This window comes from Monodelphis domestica, chromosome 7, assembly GCF_027887165.1.
Source record: "Monodelphis domestica isolate mMonDom1 chromosome 7, mMonDom1.pri, whole genome shotgun sequence".
Taxonomy (NCBI): Eukaryota; Metazoa; Chordata; class Mammalia; order Didelphimorphia; family Didelphidae; genus Monodelphis; species Monodelphis domestica.
The window spans coordinates 115,834,385-115,858,506 of NC_077233.1; the positions used below are offsets into that span (position 1 = coordinate 115,834,385).

At 36.5% G+C, this 24,122-nt stretch overlaps 1 protein-coding gene across 8 annotated transcripts in view; it reads left to right on the forward strand.

Moving 5' to 3' along the window:
- The window catches only part of FREM1 (FRAS1 related extracellular matrix 1), a 177,471-nt gene that overhangs the window by 72,818 nt on the left and 80,531 nt on the right, over positions 1-24,122 (forward strand). For 7 of the 8 annotated variants that reach the window (XR_470440.3, XM_056805352.1, XM_056805355.1 and 4 more), the window contains exons 11-17: positions 1,939-2,135; positions 3,677-3,767; positions 7,239-7,406; positions 13,085-13,293; positions 14,913-15,006; positions 17,509-17,761; positions 22,973-23,164. Coding sequence is in view for 7 of the 8 variants with exons in the window: in XM_056805352.1 (XP_056661330.1) it covers positions 1,939-2,135; positions 3,677-3,767; positions 7,239-7,406; positions 13,085-13,293; positions 14,913-15,006; positions 17,509-17,761; positions 22,973-23,164 (1,204 nt within the window). In the remaining variant the exon portion in view is untranslated. Of the gene's footprint in view, positions 1-1,938; positions 2,136-3,676; positions 3,768-7,238; positions 7,407-13,084; positions 13,294-14,912; positions 15,007-17,485; positions 17,762-22,972; positions 23,165-24,122 lie in introns of those variants that run through there. The other variant, XM_056805356.1, reaches the window with a different exon arrangement.

Below are 24,122 nucleotides of genomic sequence, written 5' to 3' on the forward strand. Positions count from 1 at the left end.
TAGTCAGAGGGTACAATCAGAGTCTCTAAGGATTGACCCAAAGCAAAATCTCACATACAGAAGTTGATGTTATAAGGGAGACAGGAATTGGAAGGGTTAGGGTGAGGGCAGGAAGGAAGTAAACCCATCTAGGTATAATCATGGAGAAACCACCCAAATTAAAACTGGGGAGGACTAGGGTTTGAGGGGAAAGAATAATTATAGAAGCAACTTCTCTCATTCTTTCACCCTGAATATTCTAAAAGTTGACTCTGAAAATCAAGTCAAAATTGGCATCTTCAAAAAGAGTTCATCTAATTCCTTATCCATCAAAATAGGGATAATCCTTCCAACCCCAAATTAATCCCAATAATTTAACAACCTCAGTAGAGTTGTTTTGTGGAAAGAATTTTGTAAACACAGAACTCTGTATTGAAAAGGGCACAGGTTTTGGAAACCAGGGTTGGAGACCAGGGCATGACCATGGGGCAAGCAAATTACTCTCTAGAATGAGATGAGCTAGGAACCAACTAGGACTACCTACCCAAGACCATTCCCATAATATTATGTTGTGATATGAAATTTGCAATATGTTATTAATGCTTTCTCCCTACGATTCCTAGGAAAGGACAAAAAGTGTAGATTTTACCATTTGCCATTGTTTAACTGCTTTATTGCCTTCAATCAAATACTGCAACAATTTGTTAGTTGCTTATTATATACAATGCCCTGTTTTGGGTTTTACAGGTCCAAAGGTGAAAAATGACTCAGTAGTCCCTAGTGATGTGGCAGACTAAGGAGGGAAAGTAGGATAGAATATGTACTCAAATAAGCATGGTATAAGGTACAATGCTATAGTGGTAAAATAAAGATCTGGACAAAGGACAATCAGCACAGTGCTGGGCATGTGGTAGGTACTTAAAAAAGGCTTATTGATTTGATAAAGTGATTGTGGAAAGTCTAAGAAGAGAAAGGCCACTTTCATCAGAAAGCATCAGGGCAAATTCCAAGAATCAGAGCTGAATCTTAAAAAAAGAATTTCAATAAGTGGAGATGAGTGTTGTTCAGTTATTTCAGTTGTGTCAGACTCTTCATAACTCTACTTAGGATTTTCTTTGCAAATAAACTTGGAGTGGTTTGCCATGTCCTTCTCTAGCTCATTTCACAGGTGAAGAAACAGAGGCAGAGGGAAGTAACTTGCTCAGTCACATAGCTAGTAAGTGTCTCTGTTCAGATTTGAACTCAGGAAGAGGAATCTTCCTGATTTCAGGCTCAGCACACTATCCACTATGCCACCTGGCTGCCCCTAAGTGGAGATGATTGCAGCGAGCAGATTCTGGGCATAAGACGTAGTTTATTTCTGCACAGAGGAAGGAGAAAGCAGGTATCTCATGATCAGGGAACAGTAGCTCATTCAGCAATAAAATGTAGAATGCTTAAAAAAGGATAAAAAGAATGGATTAAAAAGTGGATCGAGTGGATAAAAAAGAAAGAATATGAGGGTTTAAAAGATTTTATGTATATGTAAATATATATATTAATGCTGCATAAACAAAAAAGAAATAACATGCTATAAGTTGCTAGAAATAGATTTATCATCTCCATTATAATACTTATGACCACATATTTATATTTGTGTTAAATGTATTCTTTAGAGATGGCATTAAGTAGGAGGGAACCCCCCCACAGTATTTATTTAACTTAAATTCCTGTTCCAGAAGTAGTCTATTATATGCAACAATTATTTTGGAATAGATTTAATAATGTTAATGCCACAGAGAAGGAATATCCACTAGAGAGGATAGAGCATCTCTGATGCTTATTAGCTCATGATGCAAATCTTTTAGTCTCTTTCACCCTCAGCTTATTCTCTAAAACCATATGTAACAGATGGGTTGTGACACTGGATGTAGGTTCAGATTTTTACCAGTTCAACCGGTTCTCCATTTTGTTTTCCAGGTAGTGGTGATACACATCACCCCAGTGGATGATGAACTTCCAAAAGAGGTTCCTGGAGCGATTCGGCATTTGGTTGTCAAGGAAACAGAGGTGGCTCATCTCACTAAGAAGCATCTACATTTTGTGGATACAGAATCTCAGGATAGGGAGCTTCTCTACACAATAACAAGACCTCCATTTTCCTCCTTCAGATATGAGTATGTTGGTTGGAAGTTGAGATAAGATGGAGGGGGATAAGCATTTTAAAATACTTTGTGCTAGGCTCTAGGAATATAAAAGCAAGAACAAAATGTCTCTGCCCTCAAGTATTTTGCCCTAGGATTGGAGAGTTCTAAAGTATAGCAGATTACTCCAAAATATACATTTTAATAAATATTTAGTATGTAATAATAATTTAAAATAAATATTTAATAATCAAATCAAATCAAATATTAAATAAATAAATAATTTAAAAAAACCTTTTTAAAGTCCATTTTGTATGCAGAGCACTTGATAGTAGGAGACGAATAATGTTTGGATACAAAGGGAACAAGCATTATTAAGATCCTACTATGGGTCAGGCATTTAACAATTTACAATTACAATATTTGCAAATATTCTTTAATTTGATTCTGTAATGTAATTGCAAAATAGGTCCTATTATTATCCCTATTTTACAGTTAAGAAAAATGAGATAGAGGTTAAGTGATTTGCCCAAAGTCACATAGTTAGATTATATAGTTAGTGATATTTATATATTTGAACTAATATATATTATATAATATATTATATTATATATATAATATATATAAACTAATATATATATTTGAACAAATATATATTATTTATATATTTGAACTAAATATATATATTTAGTTCAAATTTAAACTTTCTGATTTCAGGCCCAGTGTTCTACCCACCTTGCTTCCTAGATAAGCCATGGACTCTGCCATCATGGAACTTGGAACCTGGTGGAGGGATAAGTCATGTACATAGATAACGTTAAAGCTAAGAGCATTAGAGTTCCAAAAAAACAGTGACAGGTTGTCTAAGGAAATAATACACATAAAGTACTTTCTGAAGCTTAGTCAAAGAGTTGTGAATTATTATTATTATTATTATTATTATTATGGGGGTAAGGTAATTCTCCAACAAGAGGGAATCATGGAAAAGGTGGCTTTTGAGTTTTGAGTCCATAAAAAATTTAGTAGGCAAAGATAGGAGGAGGGTCATTTATTCTAGGAACAGGGAATCTTCAGAACAGAGTAATGGAGGCAAGACAAAACATGGAATGTTCAGGGAACAGATTTATATGACATAACTTAGACTCAGGAGTTACGTGATGTGATTTCAGTTTCAGTACTTTAAAATACAGTATCCACCTTGGCCTCAAACTTATCCTCTTTCAGAGTCATGGAATCACCATTTCTGTGCTAAGAGAAAGCACATGGCCAGAGAAGAAGCACGTTATGTTTGTACCCTAGACAAAATATCAGTCCAATAGTCTTGTGATGGCAATGATAACTTCTTTGATCATGTCAAAAGATGAAGAATTATACTCATTTTCTAAACTATGTTTGGATCAGCCACGATACAACTGCCTTGGGAGTAAACACGCCAACAATGCCATTTGGTAATCTTGGCAAACAATGACAGTCAGGAAGTATGTTATCTTCCTGGCCTGTGAGATTTGAATTTGGAAAATGAGATCTCAAATTTGATGGAAAATGCACTAATTGGCGCTAATTTTTCTCTTTAGCCATTCTGATGCTGGGAAATTGTTCATGGTGGATAGCATATCGAAGCTAATCAAGGATCCTGCAGCTCTGGGACTGAGATCATTTACCCAGGTGCGAGATTGTGTATTAATAGCAGGTACACAGAGCTTACACAGTACAACAAAAAGGCATTTTGTTGTTGGGTCAGTGAGGAACTAGGCATGGGGACCAAAGTTGGACTGCTTGCTGACTAACCTGGTCATTTTTTTTCCTTGACTCACTCTTTCCTTACTCCTTCTGCCTTTCCTATTGTCCATGAGAAAGAGAAGACATATGTGCCAAAAGTGGGAATGTGGAAAAATTGGTGCTCAAGGCAGAAGAGATTCAGGAGCCACAGTAGAGTAACTGATAAGATGTTTTCCACGGACACAGATTCAGTCTGTGTCCATTTAGTGTGTGAGTAGAATTTGTAGTGATGTGTAATGTGAGTGAGTTCCCTAGATCATAGAACTATCTGTTACATTTTCAAAGATAGTTTTAAATTTGTAAATTTATATTACTTATAAGAAATAAATGACATTTAAAAAGCGAGGACATTCACAAACTGTTAAGTAACACACACACACACACACACACACACACACACACATATAAAATGTCCTAGCTCTAACATTTACTAGGTGTGTAACTATGGACACTAGTTATCTAACCTCTTCAAGCTTTAATTTCTTCAACTGTGAAATGATAATAATAATGTCTAGCATATCTACTTCACAGGATCTTTTGAGTCCCAAATGAGATAATGTATTCAAAGCATTGTATAAATTTTAGAACACTGAATAAATGCCAATTTTTGTTAATTAATGGTATTAAGAAATAATAGCTTCTTGATGGCAAAAGACTATGGCTTCTTCATCTTTGTATCTCCATCAGCAGCCTTCTCCAGCTCTATGTGGATAATAGAAGCTCAGTAAATATTTGCTGAATTATTATTATCTAAACTTGCCCAAATTAAAAAAAAATGTCATTCAATATAACACTTTTACTTCAGTCCTCCAGTATTTACCCATGTTCCACTTGTTTGGACCTGTCACACTTATGCTTTACCGAAATTCCATTTGATAAGTTAGAGTCATGTCCATACTGTAATGTGACTTCATGGCATTCTTTATGTACAACAGTATATAAACCCAGGCAGATTGATCTTTCGTTATTCACTGGCACAAATGAAAATTATACAACCCTGACCACTAATCCTCCAAAAAACTGATAGGGGTCTCCTATGAATTCCCAGAAATCTTTATTATTCAGATGCCCTGAAGGAATCTTTCTAACACTGTCAAAATTCTTGTACAGTAGCTACATCTGAATCTGGTTCCACAACCACTGTGGGAAGGTCTTAATGAGAGGCAGTGATGTCTAATTACTGTGATTGTAGAGTTTGGAAAAGAGAGAAATATCTGAGGGGGAAGGAGAGATGCTGGAGGCAGTTTACCAGATTAGAGCCTATTGATAATTGTCAATGTGGGCATTTACATTTCAGAGATCAGAAAATGCTACAAATTGAGCTTCATTTATTGTTGTGTTTGAAAGTGTTAGAGATGATGTTAATAATTCAGATAAACTTAAAAGTAGATCCTCAATACATTTTCCCCTTGGAAAGCCGATTGGTAAACATTTACCAGGATACCCTTGGAAATATTCCTCTTTATTTTGATGTTTCTTTGATGTGAATCCTGTGAATCCTGACCCCAGATTTCTAGATTGAAGTTGCCATGGTATATAAAGACAAAAATGTAGAAATATACTGAACTTTCTTTCACATGTCTCTATCTACCCTTTGTTTGATTCTTAGCTGTCAGATCCAGCAATTTAATTCATTTGACCAGACATTTATGAAGCCACATTTATGCTAGTTAGAACACTGTACTAGGTAGTAGAAGAGAAATAAAATTTAGGCAAGATATGGCCTCTGCCCTTGTGTAGCTCATATTCTATTAGGTAGACAGGTATTTACACATACAATACAAATGTTTTAAAGAAATAAAAAATAAAGGGTGAAATGAAGTCTAGTTGGAGGTTTGTGTCAAGCAGAGAGGGAGAGGTCAAGGAAGGCTTGTGAAAGACATGGAATTTAGATTGGGTTGTGGGTTACATCCATTTCAAATAAAATAAACCAAGATTTGTTGCATATATATTGTGTCTAGGCTATGAGAAGGACATAAATGTCAAATAAGACCCTATTCTGGCCTTTAGGGAACTAGTGGAAAATGCTAAGACTTAATCTAATATTTTAATGAATCAGATTTCCAATGATTCTTTCTACCACTGAAGATCCTAACCTACCTATGCCTTCTTAATTCTGTTTAACTCTTATCTATGTCTTTCCAGAAATCCTCCATAGATGATCTGCTCCATTCACTGGGCACCTTTCTCTATGACTTTTATTTATTTTTTAAAATTAATTTATTTAGTCAATTTAGAACATTATTCCTTGGTTACAAGAATCATATTATTTCCCTCCCTCTCTCCCCCCCTTCCTGTAGCTGACACACAATTTCACTGAGTTTTACATGTGTTCTTGATCAAAACCTATTTCCATGTTGTTGGTGTTTGCATTTCTCTATGACTTTTAATATTACATATGATATTTGTGCTTTCCATCTGGTTTCTCTAGCTCTGTTACAGCACCAACTTATCTCCTTTTATGGTCCCATCATCATCATCACCACCATTATCATCATTATGAAGGCTAACATACCTGTAGTGCTTTAAGGTTTGCAAAGTGCTTAACCAAATATTCTCTCATTTTATCCTCACAACAAATGTGGACGATAGCTGCTACCATTAGTCACATCTTACAGGGGATGAACCGAGGCTGTGACAGATTAAGCAACTTGTCCAGAGTCCATAAAACTAGTGACTATCTGAGGTTGATCCAGGTTCTCGTCTTTCTGATTCCCAGTTGAGCAGTCAATGCCCTTTGTGCTATCTAGATGATTAAATACTGTTAATGTATTTTCATATCACTTCTTATGAAAGAGTCATTCCTGATAATGCCCTGCATACTACAACCACATCCTGCATGTTTATTATTAATCGTCCTTCAGGTCACTTGTGATTCTTCTGAGATTTATCATGTTTTATGATATACAATTACCAGGAAAACATTGATATGAAAAAGATAGGATTTCATTGCAGGGCACAGCTTGGGGGTCACTGAAAATGCTGCCAATTTCCCAAATGAGATCCTGCCCACTTTCCTCCTATTCAATGCTAAGCTCCACTAATTGCTTATCTATAAATAGGTGAAGAGACATAAATAACCATATGAGTATAATGTGAAAACAGTAAAATTGAAACAAGATTCTGTGACTTTCAGACAAGAGAGGAGGGCATTACCACAATTTCCTTTCTTTCGTTTTCTTTCCTAATTTGTGAAAAAAGATGATTTAACCTCTCAGAGACCATCTTAGAAGAGATTTTAAGGCTACGTTTAAAAATTGCTTTTTAGGATGATGAGTGCCAATTGATATATAAAACTACATTGTAAGCTCTTGGTTGCTACTGACCTGTCTTTCAATTTGTTAATTGTCTTTGCAGCATGCTGTAAACTACATGAAGGTGGCTTACATGCCACCCATGCAAGACATTGGACCCTATGTTCAGCATGTTCAGTTTGTTTTTTCCATCAGTAACCAGCATGGCGGCACTTTGCATGGAATTTGCTTTAATATTACTATTCTACCAGTGGATAATGAGGCTCCTGAGGTAGGTACAACTTTGAAGAGAAGTAAAAGAGGGAAAAGAAGGAAGGGCAGAAAATAATTAAACTAAGGTTTCAATTTCTCTAAGTATTTTATTTGACCTTTTGTTAAGCTATAGTTTCAGAGTTATAGTTAGCCATTGGGTTGAGATTCATATAAAAGGCTTTTAAATAAACTTTTGAGACAAATTTAGAGACAAAATTATTGAAGAAAGGGCAAGGGAGAGACCCTGGGAAACTAAACCTCATGAGGAAGATACTCCAAAACACTGATCCCTGTGAGTAAAGCGCCCATTCTTAGAAATTTGGTGTTCAGCCCAATTATTTCCATCTTTGAAAAGGAATGTAATGTGCTGCCAGTACCCATTAAATTGAAGAGTTTTAGGGCAAAGCCCAAATTTCCCCAGACCAGGGATCTAGAGCTGGAAAGTATCTCAGAGATTAGCTAGTCTAAATTCATTTTATAGATGTGTAAATTGAAGCTACGTGGGGTTTAGTGAGAGTTCTAAAGATCATAAGCATTAGAAGTAGGATTTGAACCCAGGCCCAGAACAAATGCTTTCCCTTCCTTTAAAACACTCTTTCTCTGATTAGATTAGGAGCAATCTAAGAGTAAGATGTGCAACATCTACTTTCTTTCTATAACATAAATAATAGGGTAAGAACTCAATTAAATTGAAAAAGAATAAATATTCCTTAGATTTTTAAAAATAACATCCTATAGATATCATTAACTGGGAATGTAGAGAGATTTGGGTAGAGAGATTTTTCACTTCTCATGTGGCTATAATCTGCTATCTAAAAAGTGAGACTTTCTAGTTCCTAGATGTGGGGATATTTTCAAATTTCATAAATATCTCTTTAATTTTGTTTTCTCCTGCTTCCTTGTGTCTCACATGTTGAACAGAGGAAGGAGATTAAATTATGGGTTTCCTAGCAACCAAAAAGTGCTAATTTGCTTTCACTGCAGGCCAGCAATGCTACCATATAATCTAGATAGGCTTTATAATTTTCCAAAAGGAGCTAAAAATGGATTTATTCTTCTTTCTTTCTTTATCATCCAATGTTTAGATAAATCTTAAGGAGCTGTGGCCCATTATTAAAATATGGCTTGCCACATGTACTGCTTCTATAGTTATGGAACTGAATTTTTTCTTTTTTAAATTAAATTTAAAAATTTAAATTATAAAGTATTTTTTCTCTCTTCTACCTCCTGCCACCCAAAGGGGTGTGTGTTGAAAGAGAGAGAGAGAGAGAGATAAAGTCAAGCAAAATATTTCCCAAATTAAAATACAAAATATCCAAAAATAAATCTCTCTCTCTCTCTCTCTCTCTCTCTCTCTCTCTCTCTCTCTCTCTCTCTCTCTCTCTCTCTCTCTCTCTCTTTCTGTAGCATTTTTCTTTTTTAGTCCTTGGGAGCAGGGCTCATCACTTAGTTGATCCAAGTTTTAGGTCTTCCAAAATTATGCATTTTTCTTAATATTGATGTTATAGTACAAATTGTTCTTCTGGTTTTGCATTCTTTTTTCAGCATTAATTCATAGTTTTATCCACTTATCTTTGGTCTGTTTCCCCCTTAATTTCTTTCTATACAATAGTATTCCATTAGATCATATACCACTGTAAACCAAGGAGATTGATATTTCTCACATTTTTTTCAGCCCTTCCCTCCTCAGAGTCTATAAATATCATAATAATCACCATGTGTGGTCTCCTTTTCTTTTCATCAAACACAAAAACATCCAAAGCATGATCTTCTGGAATTAAAAAGGAGATAAAAATGGAATGGCATCTCTTTTGCTTATTTGTGTATTTGGGAAAGAGGATAAATAGGGAGGCAATATAATGGAAAAAGCACTGAATGCAAAATTAATGTACCTGGGTTTGAATCCCAGCTTTGTCATTTATTAACTAATATGAACCTGGAATCAGGAAGTCTTAAGTTCAAGTCTGGCTTCAGACACTTATGAGCTCTGTGATCCTGGGCAAATCACTTAAACCTGTTTGCCTCATTTTCCTCATTTGTAAAATGAGCTGGAGAAGGAAAAGACACACCACTCTAGTATATTTGCCAAAAAAGCCCTGAATGAGGACACAGAGAGTCAGACATAACACTGAAAAACAACTAATGTGGCTTTGGGAAATTGATTTTAACTCTTAGAGCCTCACTTTCCACATTTGTAAAATGGAAGTGATGGTGAACAAGATGATCTTTTAGGTCTTTTTTGCATCCAAAGATTAAATGGCTTGATGGTCTTAAATTAATCACTTTATAAAATTATTGTTGTTGTATTATCATGCACAGGAGTCCTCTTTCAGCAGTATTCTCTGCCACTTCCCCTTTTTTATTCTATAGTCCATTACTATTTTGGGGAAACCAGTTTTAACCTGTACAAAGACAAATTTGTTAAGAATGCACCTACCATGTAAGGAATCCTTGTCCTTTAAGTACACTCATCATTCAGGGCATTTTGTAAATTGAACAGAAAAATATGTTAAGACATTGCCTTAAGAAAATTAATAATTCATGCATAATAACTCATACTTATTTTAGGAGAAATATGCTTAGAGATAGGAAACTCAATAAATGAAATGAAATGAGAAAGTGCTTTCTTTTGAACTGGAGTAAAATAGACAGAAGTACTTTGGGGGGGCATCCTACCAGTAAATAGTTCTGTGATGTACTAAAGGGAAAGGAGTATTGGGCACTGAGTCAGAAGTCCTTTGCTTGAGTCCCAGTTCAGTCACTCACTAGCTGGGGAAATCATCTAATTTCTCAGAGCCTAAATCTCCTCATATGTAAGATGGTGATAATAATACTTAAGCGACCTTCCTTATAGGCATATTGGGAGGAAAGTGCTTTGTATACATTAAAGCACCACTTACATGTGAATTAACATTATTAATCTGTTCTGTGGGAATGAAGAAAAGACTTTGTTAAATGAGGCACTAAGAAGCAAAATTAGCTTATTAAGCTTGAAAAAGACAGTCACGAGGATGATTCTCTAAACGAAAAACTTACATTGAGAGAGAAGCTCTAAGGGCTTTTGACTCAAAACTGACTTGAAGTTCCAATAACTTGCACAAACTCTTGAAAAAAGGTGCTGGTGCTGAAATGATGAAACATATATCAAATTCAAGGTAGCCTGGAGGATAAAGTGATGAATAAAATATTAATGAAGGAAAGAAGGAAACATTTATTAAGCACCTACTATGTACCAGACCCTGTGCAAAGTATTCTATAAATATTATCTTAATTGATTCTCACAACAACATTAGAATGTAGGATTATTCCCATTTTGCAGTTGGAGAAACTGAGGAAAAAAATGTTAAATGACTTGCCCAGGATCATGAAGCCAGTAAGTGCCTGAGGCTGAATTTGAACTCAAATCTTCCTGAATCCAGGTCCAGCACTGTATCAACTGTGGGGATATGGGTTAAACTAGATTCCTATATCCATTCTTCGATTCTGTGGACTAGAACATAAATTTTTGTCTCTTTGAAAAATTGCTCTTTAGTGCAATCTCTGAAAATATTGATGGTTTGATATTTTGATTATTATTCTAATAAAGAGCTTTGATTGTTGTTATAAAAATGTAATAAATAGAGCTGTGACATACCACTTGATGCCAGCATACCTAAACTGTAGGTTCCATTTTTTAAAAAGATTGAATCAGAAAACCTAAATTTATGAAGTGATAGCAAAATATTTTAAGGTTACAGAAGCCAGGGTTCTGTTCAAACACATGGTACATTTGTATATGAGAAGGAACTCTGTTTTTGCCAGCCAACTTCCTCCTCCTTCTATGGAGAAGGAATTTGGCTGATCATTACTTTTAGTCTTTAGCAACTTAATTATACTTCACATTTGGAAACAGTTTTTCAGAAATGTATTAATTTCAAGTTACAAATGTGAAGGACATTATTATAAACATTTATATTGCATGGTTCCCCTATTACTTTATTATGCAATTCAATTCAACCAACTTATATTTAATAGCTATTGTGTGCATAGCAAAGTGCTATTGTACATTTGTCATATGTCTGACTTAAACTGTTTTCAGGTTTATTTTGAACAACTGAGCTTTATTTAAGTCTTATTGTAAGTATAAAAAGATATATATTGGGGGCATCTGGGTGGCTCAGTGAATTGAGAGCCAGACTTAGAGACAGGAGGTCCTGGGTTCAAATCTGGATTCAGACACTTCCTAGCTGTGTGACCCTGGGCAAGTCACTTGACCCCTATTGCCTAGCCCTTACCACTCTTCTGCCTTGACTCCAAGATGGAAGGTAAGGGTTTACTATATATATATATATATATATTTACTTTCCTCTGTTTTTTCTACACTCCAGTATGAGCAAACCACTCTTTTACTGCTAAATACACCTTAATTTAAATTAAAAAAATTTTTTTGAGGTCCAGGAGGTTATACTAGGCTGGGCTGGGCTAAACAGGGGAAAGGCCCAGCTTCAAGACTGACAGACACCCACACAACCACCTGGATAGGTCATGTGGTAGGGGGGTGCCTGGGACCCTTGGGAGGTTGTGATTATCCAAGGTTTCAAAGCAAGTAGGTGTCAGAAGTGAACCTTAAAGCTAGCTCTTCCTTTCTCCAAGACCAATTCTTCTCTATATTTTCTTCCCATTTTAGTTATTTTGTTTTAAGAGAAAGAGAAAGTATTATCCATTTTGTTTATCCTTGTTCTTAATATGTTATTTTTATTCTAAACTTTGTGTCATGAAAAATGTTTTAAAGTATCCCCAGTCTGAGACTTACAAATTAATTTTTAAATAGATACTTCATTTGTTTGTCTCTTTGAGGAGAACCAGTGAGTTGAGAAACCCCTTGCTTATTGAGCCCATTTCAAACGTCTTTGCTTAGTATTTAAGGCTCTTGCACAATCCCAATTTTCCTGACTTATTTCATGATTACTCTCCTCTATGTATTCTATGCTCCAACAAGACTGAACTACTCTTTTACTTCTGAATACACTTTCACTCCAAGCCTTTGTTCCCCTTATGTCCTCCAGTGGAATGCTCTCTTTTCTCTCTTTTCACCTATTGAATTCCTAGACTTTTTAAAAAATCTAACTCAAATGCTACCTCCACCATGAAATCTTCCCCGATTCCTCTAGTTGTTGAGTGGACCCTTAGTGTGATGCTATTGGGGTAAAGGAGGAAAAATTTGATATAAAATTCATTGCACAGAATAGAATCAATAGAACTTGGTAACTGACCATGAGAAATGAGAGAGAGGAAAGACTCAAAGATAATGCCAAGACTTGGAACTTGAGAGAGTGGGTGAATGATCACTGACAGAAATAGTGTAGTCTGAGTGGAAATCAGATTTAGGGAACAAGGTAATAAACTTGGATTTGGTCATATTGAGTTTGAGGTGCCTATGGGCCTTAGAGGTGGAGATGTTCCAAAGGTACCTGGAGATGCAAATGTAAACTCAAGATAAAGACATTTTCAGAATAAAAGTGATAGTTGAAGACAATGGACTGACTGATATCTCCAAGGATAAGATAGTGTAGAAAGAGAAGAGGGGAGGCCAAGGAAAGATCTATAGGGAAAAGGGGAACTTTGGTTTAATTTAATTTTAAATTTAATTTAGTATGATTTATTATTTGTTGGAGCATTTTTTTAAATCACAGAACTTTGAATGCTTCCTTCTTCCAGGTGTTCACCAACTCCCTGCAAGTAGAAGAAGGAGGTCTATGTATCATCACAACAGAACACATTCTGATTTCAGATATGGATACAATACAAGATAAAATCAGACTGTCCCTCCAGAGAATGCCACTCCATGGAATGGTTGAACTGAATGGTTTTCCTCTAAGCCAAGGAGACAAATTTTCATGGGGAGACCTCCATGCATTAAAAGTTAGGTTAGAAAAGCTTAATGTCTTCTCAGTATATGCTTGAGCATACTAATAAGGGCAGGGGATGTTTATTTGGAGACTCATGGGATCCAAGGGATCATGAATAGATTTCAGGGGACTTACAAAAATATTTTTCAAATGAAATGGTTTCCTTTATAATTCTATGCATTTTATTCATTTAAAGACATTCTGAGAAGCTGGAAAAGGGTCAAGATTGATTCTATATTGGGGCAGCTAGGATAGAGTACCAGGCTTGGAGATGGGAGATCTTCAGTTCAAATCTGGCCTCAGATACTTCATAGCTGTGTGACCATGGGCAAGACACTTATTCCCAATTTCCTAACCCTTACTGCTCTTCTCTGCCTTGGAATTGATACTTAGAAAGTTTGATTCCGCATCTTTTTTTAATTGGTACTATTTATAATTCATTGATTTTGTCTTGTTTCTGCTTAAGTCATGGTTCTTTGTCTCTGAACTTAGTTCAGAAATTCAGCAGCCTGCAATAAGTTTAGTAAAAAAAAAAAGCAGTTCTCCTGCTAATCACTGTTCTATTCTTGCCACAAGGAAATCTGCTGTCTTTGAGAGATGTGGGTGGATACCAAGGAGACCAGTCCAGTTTCTATCTATCATGAAGCTATCCTTCAAGGATGTCTAATCCACTACTTTTGATCTTGCAGGTGTACTAAAAAAAAATGGACATTTCTTAGACACAGGAAGTAGAAGGTTGTCGCTAGTCCCTCATTCCCAATTTCCAATCAATCATATGGTTCCTCCACACCTCAGCTCTGTAACCAATGATATTGATTTCATCGTTTATGATATCAGACTCTTGTAACCAATCCTATTTTGGTCTCTGCCTACAAAGTCCTATTCGGTACTCCATGAAATCTATAAAAGAACTCTCCCTTAGTTGGGGGTTATAGCTTTGCTGAGGAAGCTGAGATCCTATTTATTGATAAATTCATACTTTATGAATAAATAGATTTTGCTTGGAACTTTATGCCTCAGTTTGTCTAAATTTTAACTATTAGAGGGATCCAGAGGACTACCAAAGCTATTCATGTCACAGAAAGGCTAAGAATCCCTAAAATTTGGTGAAAGGCTACCAAGTATTTTTGTCTTGACCTCTCAGGATGGAAGAAACCATTTCCCATGTTCAAAGGTGGCTTTTCCTATTAGATCTTAGGGAAATTTCACATATTTTAACCTGAGTCTGAGATTTGTGCCTCAAACATTTTGATTCTCCATGGCTTACAATATGATTGTGTCCAGAGGAAGGGTATATATAGATTTAGGGTGGTGCTGGTAGGAAGAAGAATCAATAAGAAATCAATAAACTTTTATTAAGTGCCCACTATGTGCTTAATTCTGGGGAAGAAAATTAATCAACATAAATCCTAAGCCAGTTATAAGGAAGTTTGTTCAATATATGTTAATACTGATTCTATTAGATTATGTTGAAACTGAGTCTATAAAATATTGACCAATGTATAGCTTGGGAGATGCTCCTCAATGACTCAGTTTTCTTAGAATGAAAATACAGAAAATAAGCACAGCAGATTGAGTCAAGTTTTTCCATGCACAATTCCTTGGTTCATTACTATTTACTGCTCTAATTTCCTCAGGTATCACCATGATGGATCAGAGGTTTTTCATGACAACATACTCTTTGAGGCAACAGATGGCACAAATTCTGCAGAATTTGTCCTTCAGGTCAAGGTTAGTGTGATGTTCCTTCCCTATATTATATTGAAATCTGGTTCTGAAAGCTCCAAGGACTATAGGCAAAGAGTAAAGCACCTTGTCCAACTCCCTCTTTTTACAGATGAGGAAACTGAGTCCTGTTGTAGTTAAGCAACTTAAGATCACACAAGCATTGGAGATGGGATCTGATGCCCCGTCTCTGTCCCAAAGCCATGGTTCTTTTCACAGTAGGACAGATATTCTTGAGGAGGATGTTCCATAAAGGTTAAATAGCTTTGTGATTACCATTACCACCCCAAAAGCCCTCAGCCCAATGGGGTGAAGGAATGTTTTTTTCACATATTTCTATGCCCTAGTACTTTTTGGAGTCCATTATAGAGTAGTTATTTACTAAATTTACTAAAATACATTATAGAGTAGTTATTTAATAAATACTTATTAACTTGACTTGATATTGTAGGAGGGGTTCAATTCAGCAGCTCTGCCAGTGTAAATTCTGAGTTGTTTTACTTTCTTCTTTAGGGTCTAGTTGTATTTAGAGAAATCTGGGGCTGAATTTGGGCCTTTGTCTCCATAGCAGACGACCAATCAGCATTTCAGTGACAGAAATGAATATTATCTTTGCTTATATTCTTTCTAAACTGGAGGTGGGGGGGGGGGAAGAGAGAGAATTCTCTTTGAAAGGCAAGTTTCAGGAAAAAACCAATCGTGTCTTCTACTTACATCATCTTATTGCTGACAATATACAGGGCAGTTTGGGAAATAATCTGCTCATTGTTACTCTTTAAACAAAAACTTATGCTCTTTGAAAACTCTTTAGAGGTAAAGCCATGTTTTTAAAAAAGTATTTCTGATTTTCCAAACAGGAGGAATGTTCTTAATTCTCTTCCCTCTGGACTTTATTATCCTTTTGAAAATTGAAGCTCTTTTTTTTTTAATACCACAAGATGGTCAACATTGATTTATTGGTGAAAAAGTTTCCTTAGCCAGAGCAGAGAATAATAGAATATGGAATGAATTCATTCAGAGCATTTGGAGCAAGCTACCTTTTTCCATGCAAATAGATTTATTTATTATATATGCAAATAAATATGCATATACACGCATGTGTTTATGTTTACAGGCATGTATACAGAAAGAAAAAACACTCACTGTTGGTTATTATGCCATAAGACATCATGGAATTCTAAATTGTCTAAATAGCCCTCAGAGGCCATTTAGTCCAACCCCTACTTTTTTACTTACAGAAGAGGAAACTGAGGCCCAGAGACATTTCATAATTTCCCTGGAATCAGGCAGATGATAAACATTAGAGGTGAAATTTGAACTTAGGCCCTCTGTTTCCAGAGCTAGTGATATAAAAGGAAATAGTTACAGTTACAGCCCATGGGAAGTATTGAGTATAAGCCCATTAAGGAAGTTCTAGTCATCCCTATTTAAGGAATGTTGGGGAATCTTTTCCCCTCAGATTTCTATATAATCATTAAGTCATGTGGGAAAATGTTATCTGTGACCATGGTACAAATCAAAACCCCTCAATGCTCCAGGCTGATCTACATAAGATAGAGGGATTTTTCACAATAGAAGTTTCCTAAACTAAGAAAAATTACAGGTCTATACCAACTGGAAAATCATCAGGCCAGTCAAATGCTGTATGAAATTAGGCCTGCTATAAATTTTCTTATCCTTTTTCCCCATCAGATGGCAGAGAAGGCACTTGTATTTTAGAGTTGGAAGAGACTTACTTAAAAAAAATTTTAATAACATGGAAGCAACTTTTAATGCACAGACTTCTTAATTTACAAATGATAATGTTCAAGTTAAATGTCTTGCCCAAGATCACCCAGGTAGTATGTAGCAGAGGCAGTTTTTTGATCCAAGTCCTCCAGCCCTAGGTCAGTACACTTTCCAATATCTCTGAGTTGTCTTTATTATTGACTCCAGCTGACTAATTCCATGCCTACTGCCTTTCAAGCTCAACTCAAAATTTCTGGAATTCACCTGCCACTTGTGTCCATTCATAGGTCCAGAGCATCTTCCTGGGTGGTGGGAGAATGGGACTGGAGGAAGGCATCACAGCCACCAAGCAACTTGTGCTAAAAATAACTTTGATGAGTTAAATTTAAATGAGTCAGAACACATGGATTAAATTTCCTTTAAAATATGTGTAAGTTGAACAATGAAAGAGAAGAGTGCTTTATATTTTGCCAGCTCTAAAACAATTGAAATACAGTGTGAGAGGGTTTGGCTGGACTCAAAATGATAACTGTACTCACCCACCCCCTTTTAAAATGTCCCTCACATGGGTCATTTTTTGCAAAATGGCACATGTGGGGATTGTTAAAAAACGCAGGCTGCTTGGCCAATTTCCATGCCTATTGTCTCATGTGTCTGGAAGATTGAAAACCCCCGTTTCTTCCTCTGTGAGCTATGGATTACCAATTAGGCAATTTGTCATTTTTTTTCCTTTTTCTTTTTTCTTTTTTTCTGGAAGCCAACCATTCCTTTTTTGCTTAGGTTTTACCTGTAAATGATGAACCCCCAGTCCTGAAGGCTGATCTCATTCCCACACTGCATTGTCCTGAGGGAGAGGAAGTGGTCATCTCTTCAGAACATGTTTATGCCACTGACATGGACAGCGATGACACCAAACTGATGTTCATGATTGTACGTCAGCCTCATCATGGGGTCGTGAGGAAATCTGGGATCACCGTGGACCAGTTCACCCAGGGAGACATTGATGCTGGAACTGTCACATACAAACACACAAGTAAATGGCATTTGGTGTAAACAGTATGGGAAGTGGAGCAGGATATAGTCAAATAAAGATTAGGAATCCTCCACTTTTGTCACCCCATTGTTCCTGAGGGCTCCAGTGTGACTGTTTATATCTCTCATTTTTCTTTTGTAAATAAAAAGCCCATAGTTTACCTTCAGACATCATGACCACACAACTTGTTCCAACTGGTTGTTTCAATATAGAAGTATATTTTAAAGACTGGAAAAGGGGATTACACAGGAAGTCAGTCAATGAGATCAGAGAATTCAATTCTCTGGGCTTTTAGTTTGGTAGTTTCTAGGCCACCAAAACAGCTTCCCAGGATACCCTGTTCATTTTCTCTACAGTCTTTCATGATGTGTTGGAGTCTGCGGGAACTGAGGTTTCAAGAAATGCTATTTTAGACAATATTTACATGTAGTTCAATGGACTACCAAATAAACTAATACCCATAAAAGAACCTCATCAAAGAGAAAAATGTATAAATATCTTTAAAATATTTTGCTTAGAACTGAATCAAATACTACAGATTTATTTGAACCTGAACAGAGAACAGAGAAACTATCATGTTATTAGCTCTGGGCATCATTATCTTCCAATACAGCCTGAAGGCACCATTAGCACTTTTTGCTACTATATCACATGTTTGACTCATTGAGCTTTCAGCCCTCTCTAAAATCTCCAGATCTTTTTTTAACTGAATTCCTGTGTAATCCTTCCTTCTCCACAGAAGGTTATTTTGAAATAGTCCTCTTTAAGTGCCAATGTTGTGGTCTATTGGAAAGAACATTGTCTCTAGGATCAGTGGGTCTAGGTTCAGATCCCCCCTCAAATGTTTATGTAACTCACCACTTGAGGTTCAACAATCCTAGAATATACAGCAACCGAAAATTTTGGGGGAAATTTCCCAAATTTGTGCATGTGTTTATGTGACCAGGTTAATGGATAATTTTGGAAAGGGGTGGGGGAGGAGAAAGAGAGAGACAGACAGACAGACAGAGAGACTGAGAGAGAGACAGAGAGACAGAGAGAGAATGAGAGAGAGAGGAGAGTAGAGAGAGACAGAGAGAGACAAAGAGACTGAGAGAGACTGAGAGTGAGACAGAGAGAGACAGAGAGAGAGGAGAAAGAAAGAGAGAAAGACAGAGAGAGAGAGACTGAGAGAGACTTAGAGTGAGACAGAGAGAGAGACTAAGAGAAAGACAGAGACAGAGAGAGAGGAGAAAGAGAGAGAGAGACAGGAGAGAGAGAGACAGGGGAGAGAGAGAGACAGAGAGAGAGGAGAAAGAGGAGAGAGAGAGACGGGAGACACACACACACACAGATAGAGAGAGAGAGAGAGAGAGAGAGAGAGAGAGAGAGAGACTGAGAGAGAGTGACTACAGAGACAGAGATAGACAGATGACAGACAGAGACAGGGAGATGTATTCTTCATCTTGAGGGAGAGAAACATGTGGAGTGACTTGTTTCTTCCCCAGTCTGTATCCTAAAAATGATGAGAATAATGACTGCAGAGAAACTATAGTGTATGCAGTGCTATGAACTGTGTTGAGTAAGGTGAGACAATTCTTACGGACATCATTCCTTTCCCCCAACTGCCACTTCCCTTCCACCCTCCTGACTGCAGTCACACTGAGGGGAAGAATGTGCTGATAAACTGAACCTCTCTAGAACCTAAGCAGGAAACTTTCATCCTTTCTAAAGTCAGATGAATTTCTGTGCTGTTCAGTGTTAAAAGTCAGGTTAATAAAGATGCATTTATTCAGTACTATTACATGCTAAACACTGGGGTACAGAAAAAGGCAAATATTAATTCCTGCTCTTGAGGAGTTCACAGTCTAATGGGAGAGACAACATGACAAATAATTATATATAAACAAGATATATACAGAATAAATTGGAGATAATCATAGAGGGAAGACACCAAGATTAATGAAAAGGGCCAGGAAAGGCTTCTTGTAGAAAGTGGGACTTTCGCTGAAAAATGAAGGAAACCGAGGAAGAAAAAAGGAAGGAGAGAGTTCCATGTATGGGGACAGCCAATGAAAGAGCCCATTCAGGAAAGGGAGTGTTAAATATAAGAAACAGCAATGAGACAAGTGTCACTGGACCCCTGGCGGGAAAGTAAGGTGTAAGAAGATTGGAGAGGTAGGAAGGGATCAGAGATATAAAGGGCTCTGAACGTCAAACAGAGGATTTTATATTTGGTCTTGTTGGTCAGTGGTGGCAAATGCAAATAGAAATGGAGGTCATTAATCTTTATATAAGAATTCTTACAGGTTGCACATTGAATTTTGTTTTTTAAAACCCTTACCTTCTGCCTTAAAATTGAGACTAAGGATTGGTTCCGAGGCAAAACAATAAGGGCTAGGCAATTGGGGTTAAGTGACTTTCTCAGGGTCACATAACTAGGAAGTGTCTGAAGCCAGATTTAAATCCAGGACCTTTTGTCTCTAGTTCTGGCTCTCTAGCTACGGAGCCAACTACCTGCCTAGACATGGAGTATATTATCTAGGTTTTATTGTAATTTAATTAATTTAGTTAATTATTTCCCAATTACAGTTTCATCTAGTTCAGGTTGCACTGTGGAGTGTTTTGGGATTCATATAACCCTCTGGGCTACATTTGACACTTCTTCTCTAGGTAATTAAGAAATACTTTTGTGTAGCAAAGAAGAATTAGAACATCAGAGAGGAGACTGAACAGAACTCTGAAACAAGAAAGTAGAAACCAATCAGAATAGGGAAAGTACAACAGCCAGAGATGCATTTGACTTCAGGGAGCAAGAAAGTCTTCCTGCACAGGTCCTAGAGGGAGGTCATTCATGGTATCTTCCTCTAAATTATTGTCGCCAGGAATGGTAACAAAAGGTCACAAAAAATGGTCACAAAAGGAATGGCATTTCTGAGTAATGACACCCAATTGGATTTTGTCTGTAACATTGTATTCACACTGCTAAGCAGCATCTCTGCAGTCATAGGTTCACACAGTCCTTTGGGATATAGGCATTGAGAAGGAAACACATTGCTCCCCTCAAAATGAAAAATACCTTAATTTCTCTGGAACTCTCATGCATCTGTTTTACTTTCTTCCCAGAATTCTCCATGAACCATTCTTAGGTATGTATACCCCTATGGAACCTCTAGATTTCCCCCGAGAAATCTCTGTCCATCCATACTGAGATGATTGTGCTCTGAAAAGCAGGTTACACTCATAACTTGTGTGACCTTGGGCAAGCCATTTAATCTCTTATCTCTTCTCCTAGCCTGATAGAGACTGGAGAATTATCTCTTATATTATAAAATATATCCTTTCTAATAATACATTACTTGTGTCATTCAGGTAGCCTCTCACCCTTGGACAGGACTGGACAAATGGAATCATAGAGTCAGAATGTCAGAGCTAGAAGGAACCTCACAGATTTATCCTGACTATTCATTTCATATTCTTACCATTATAACTCTCCTTTTTCAAAGTTCTTTATCACTCACTAAAAAAATCTTTCATAGCATTTCCTGATGACAGACAAGCTCCAATTTCCAAAATTACCCTTTATCTTATATCAGTTACATTTTAAATGGTTGTCTTCCTTTCTAGGGAGGTGCTCTAAGCCTCCTGCAGAGATCCAGGAAGCACTTCAGTTTTATCTGCAGTGTGGAACTCCTTTTCTTAAGCTAATTTCCTTCTGCAGATGGCTTACTTATTTATTTTAAGTAGATTTTTTTTACCTTCATGTTCCAAGTAACCTTATCCTTGAATTTCATAGGGGTTCCCTTGTCTGGGCTCTGAAAATCCAAGAGCATTGGTTATGAAATCAGAAGATAAGGGTTTTAATTCTACCACCCATAATGTGGCTGTGGACAAGTTATTTTCCTTACCTGAGCCCAAGTTTCCTAGACTAGAAGTCCTCTAAAATCCCTCTGAGCCCTAAATCTACAATCCTATTGACTCCAAGATTATGGAGTCTAAGATTATAGGACTAAGGATTATAGGACTTGAAACTTTAAAGGGTCATATGATTTAAGCAATCTGTATTCAGGGAGGCAACTAAATATGTCATCTGAGACCTATGGTCTTGGAGTAGTAGAAGATTCTCCAATATTTTTAGGGCTTAATCACTTTTAAACTCACTTTTTATATAACCAAATTCTTCTAGTTCAAGTTAAACCCACTCATGAATATGGATTGTTAGTCACCTTATTCTTAATAATTCTTCTTAAGTAATGACAGATCTTCATCCTCAAAATGACTTAGTTTTTCCTAAATGGCCTTCATTCAAATTCTGGTTGCCATTTTCCACCATTTCTAGTGTTTCAACATGCTTTGTAAAATAGTGAAACCAATGCCAGATACTGTTCCAAAGATGTGTCATATGGATATAGCCTGAAGATGACTTCCTGGATCTTTGGTACCACATACTTAAGTTAGTGATCTCAGTTGAATTCTTGCCTTTTCAAAGTGGTGTGAGCATGAATAAAAGCATTCCTATAAAGCACTTTAAAATTCCTAAAGACAAGACAATGCTCAATTATTCCATTGTCCATTGTGAGAACCTGGCTCCTATATTCATGTCTTACTGTCTCCTTTGCTATTTTGAAGATTATTAATTTATATGACCACTTGACTGTAGAAAAGGAAAATAAAGGAAATGCTTTCCCTGCCCCATTGACTTTGTTTGTTAACAACCCTGGTTAAAAATAAGTTGAGAAAGAAGTTGAAACAAATAAGGAGAATAAAGCTTTGGAATTATCTATGCAATTTCTCCTTCCATTTGAATAATTGAGAATGGTTAATTTAAGATATTAGTGCACATGGACATTTACCAAAGTGAAGGGCCCTGGATATTTTCCATTTTGGCTATCAATGGCAATAGATAATCTTAGAGAAACGTGTTACTGTCATAGCATAAGCAACTCCTGTAGCTTCCCCTTGACTTCCTGAACTCCTTATCCTGGACAGCTCCAGTTTTGACATCATCATGGTCAGAGATTGCCAGGAGATACTCTAAGAGCAGCAGGTGGATATGTGCTTTGCTTACATAATAATAATATCAGTGCCTGGAAGTAGTTTCAAAATGCTCACACCTCCTGTTTTCTCACTCTCCCACATCTAGACAGGAAATGTGGGCTGGGCATCACTTAGGTATGTTCTTTCTTTGTTATAAAAAAAAATCAAACTCTTACACCTACTTATGTTTTCCAGGTGGAGAGATTGGCATGGCCCCTTGTTTTGACACCATTTCTTTGGTGGTTTCGGATGGAGAAACTGGTCCTCAGGACTGTTGCTACCAAGATCCCATTTCTTCACCACTTCCACCTCATCATTCTTTTCCAGTGTATGATCTCAATGTGACTGTGTATCCTGTGGACAACCAAAGACCAACTATTACAACTGGTAAAAACGTTTTCCTATTAAAATCATTTTGTGCTAAACCATAGTCAAAAGGTTAACACGATCAGGCTAGAAAGCCATGAAGATATGATCTCCTGTCTAATTTTAGCTCACTTAAGCACAGAGTTTTATAAAAATCAGTTTTTAATGTTCACAAGACAAATAATTTGCTCTAATAATTATATATGTATATCATGCATATACATATAGGGGGAGGTTAATGTCTCCACATTCTCTGCTTTAATTTCTAATAGAAAAATTTCAGTTACATTCTGACTGGAGAGCAGTTTATTTTACCCGTAATAACCTCTATTAGAACAAAGTAAGTAGACCAGAGAGACTATTTATCTATATTTAACCTTATTTGCTTTTTAGAAAGTCATCTTTTCATAGGCATTTTGTATACATTCTGTCTCTCAGAAAAAAATACAAGCATATGTATGAATGTTATTGTAATTTGCAGCCTATCACCCAAGCAATGTTCTGGAAAGGAATCATTGTCCCAGCAGAATAATTAAGCACTAAGGCATGAAAAAAAATGTCCGTTATGAGTAATTCATAATAGCTCTCAGGCAATTAGTGCTCTGACAAACTGAGGTAACAACTGATCTTGAGGAGTACATAAACTATGTTTAGTGGCTTATCACTAAGGCTGTTGGGCATTTTTTTTTTCATTTGTCACTTATGTGGTGACACAAGGGAAATCAGAGTGAGGACTTTAGAAAGAATGGAAATCTATAAGGGAACATGTAAGCATTGCTGCTGCCTTTTGGTTATTATCTGGCTTTCTTATTCAGGAAAATGCAATTTTTAAGTGAAATTAAATCTAACATGTCCCTCGTCTCCTACATCTCCAAGACCTTCACTGGAAAGGGAGGTTTGCCAACCAATGAAATCCTCTTCCCATTGCTGCAAATTTGCATGTGGAGTCTTCCATGAATTAAAACTCCAATTGCTCCCT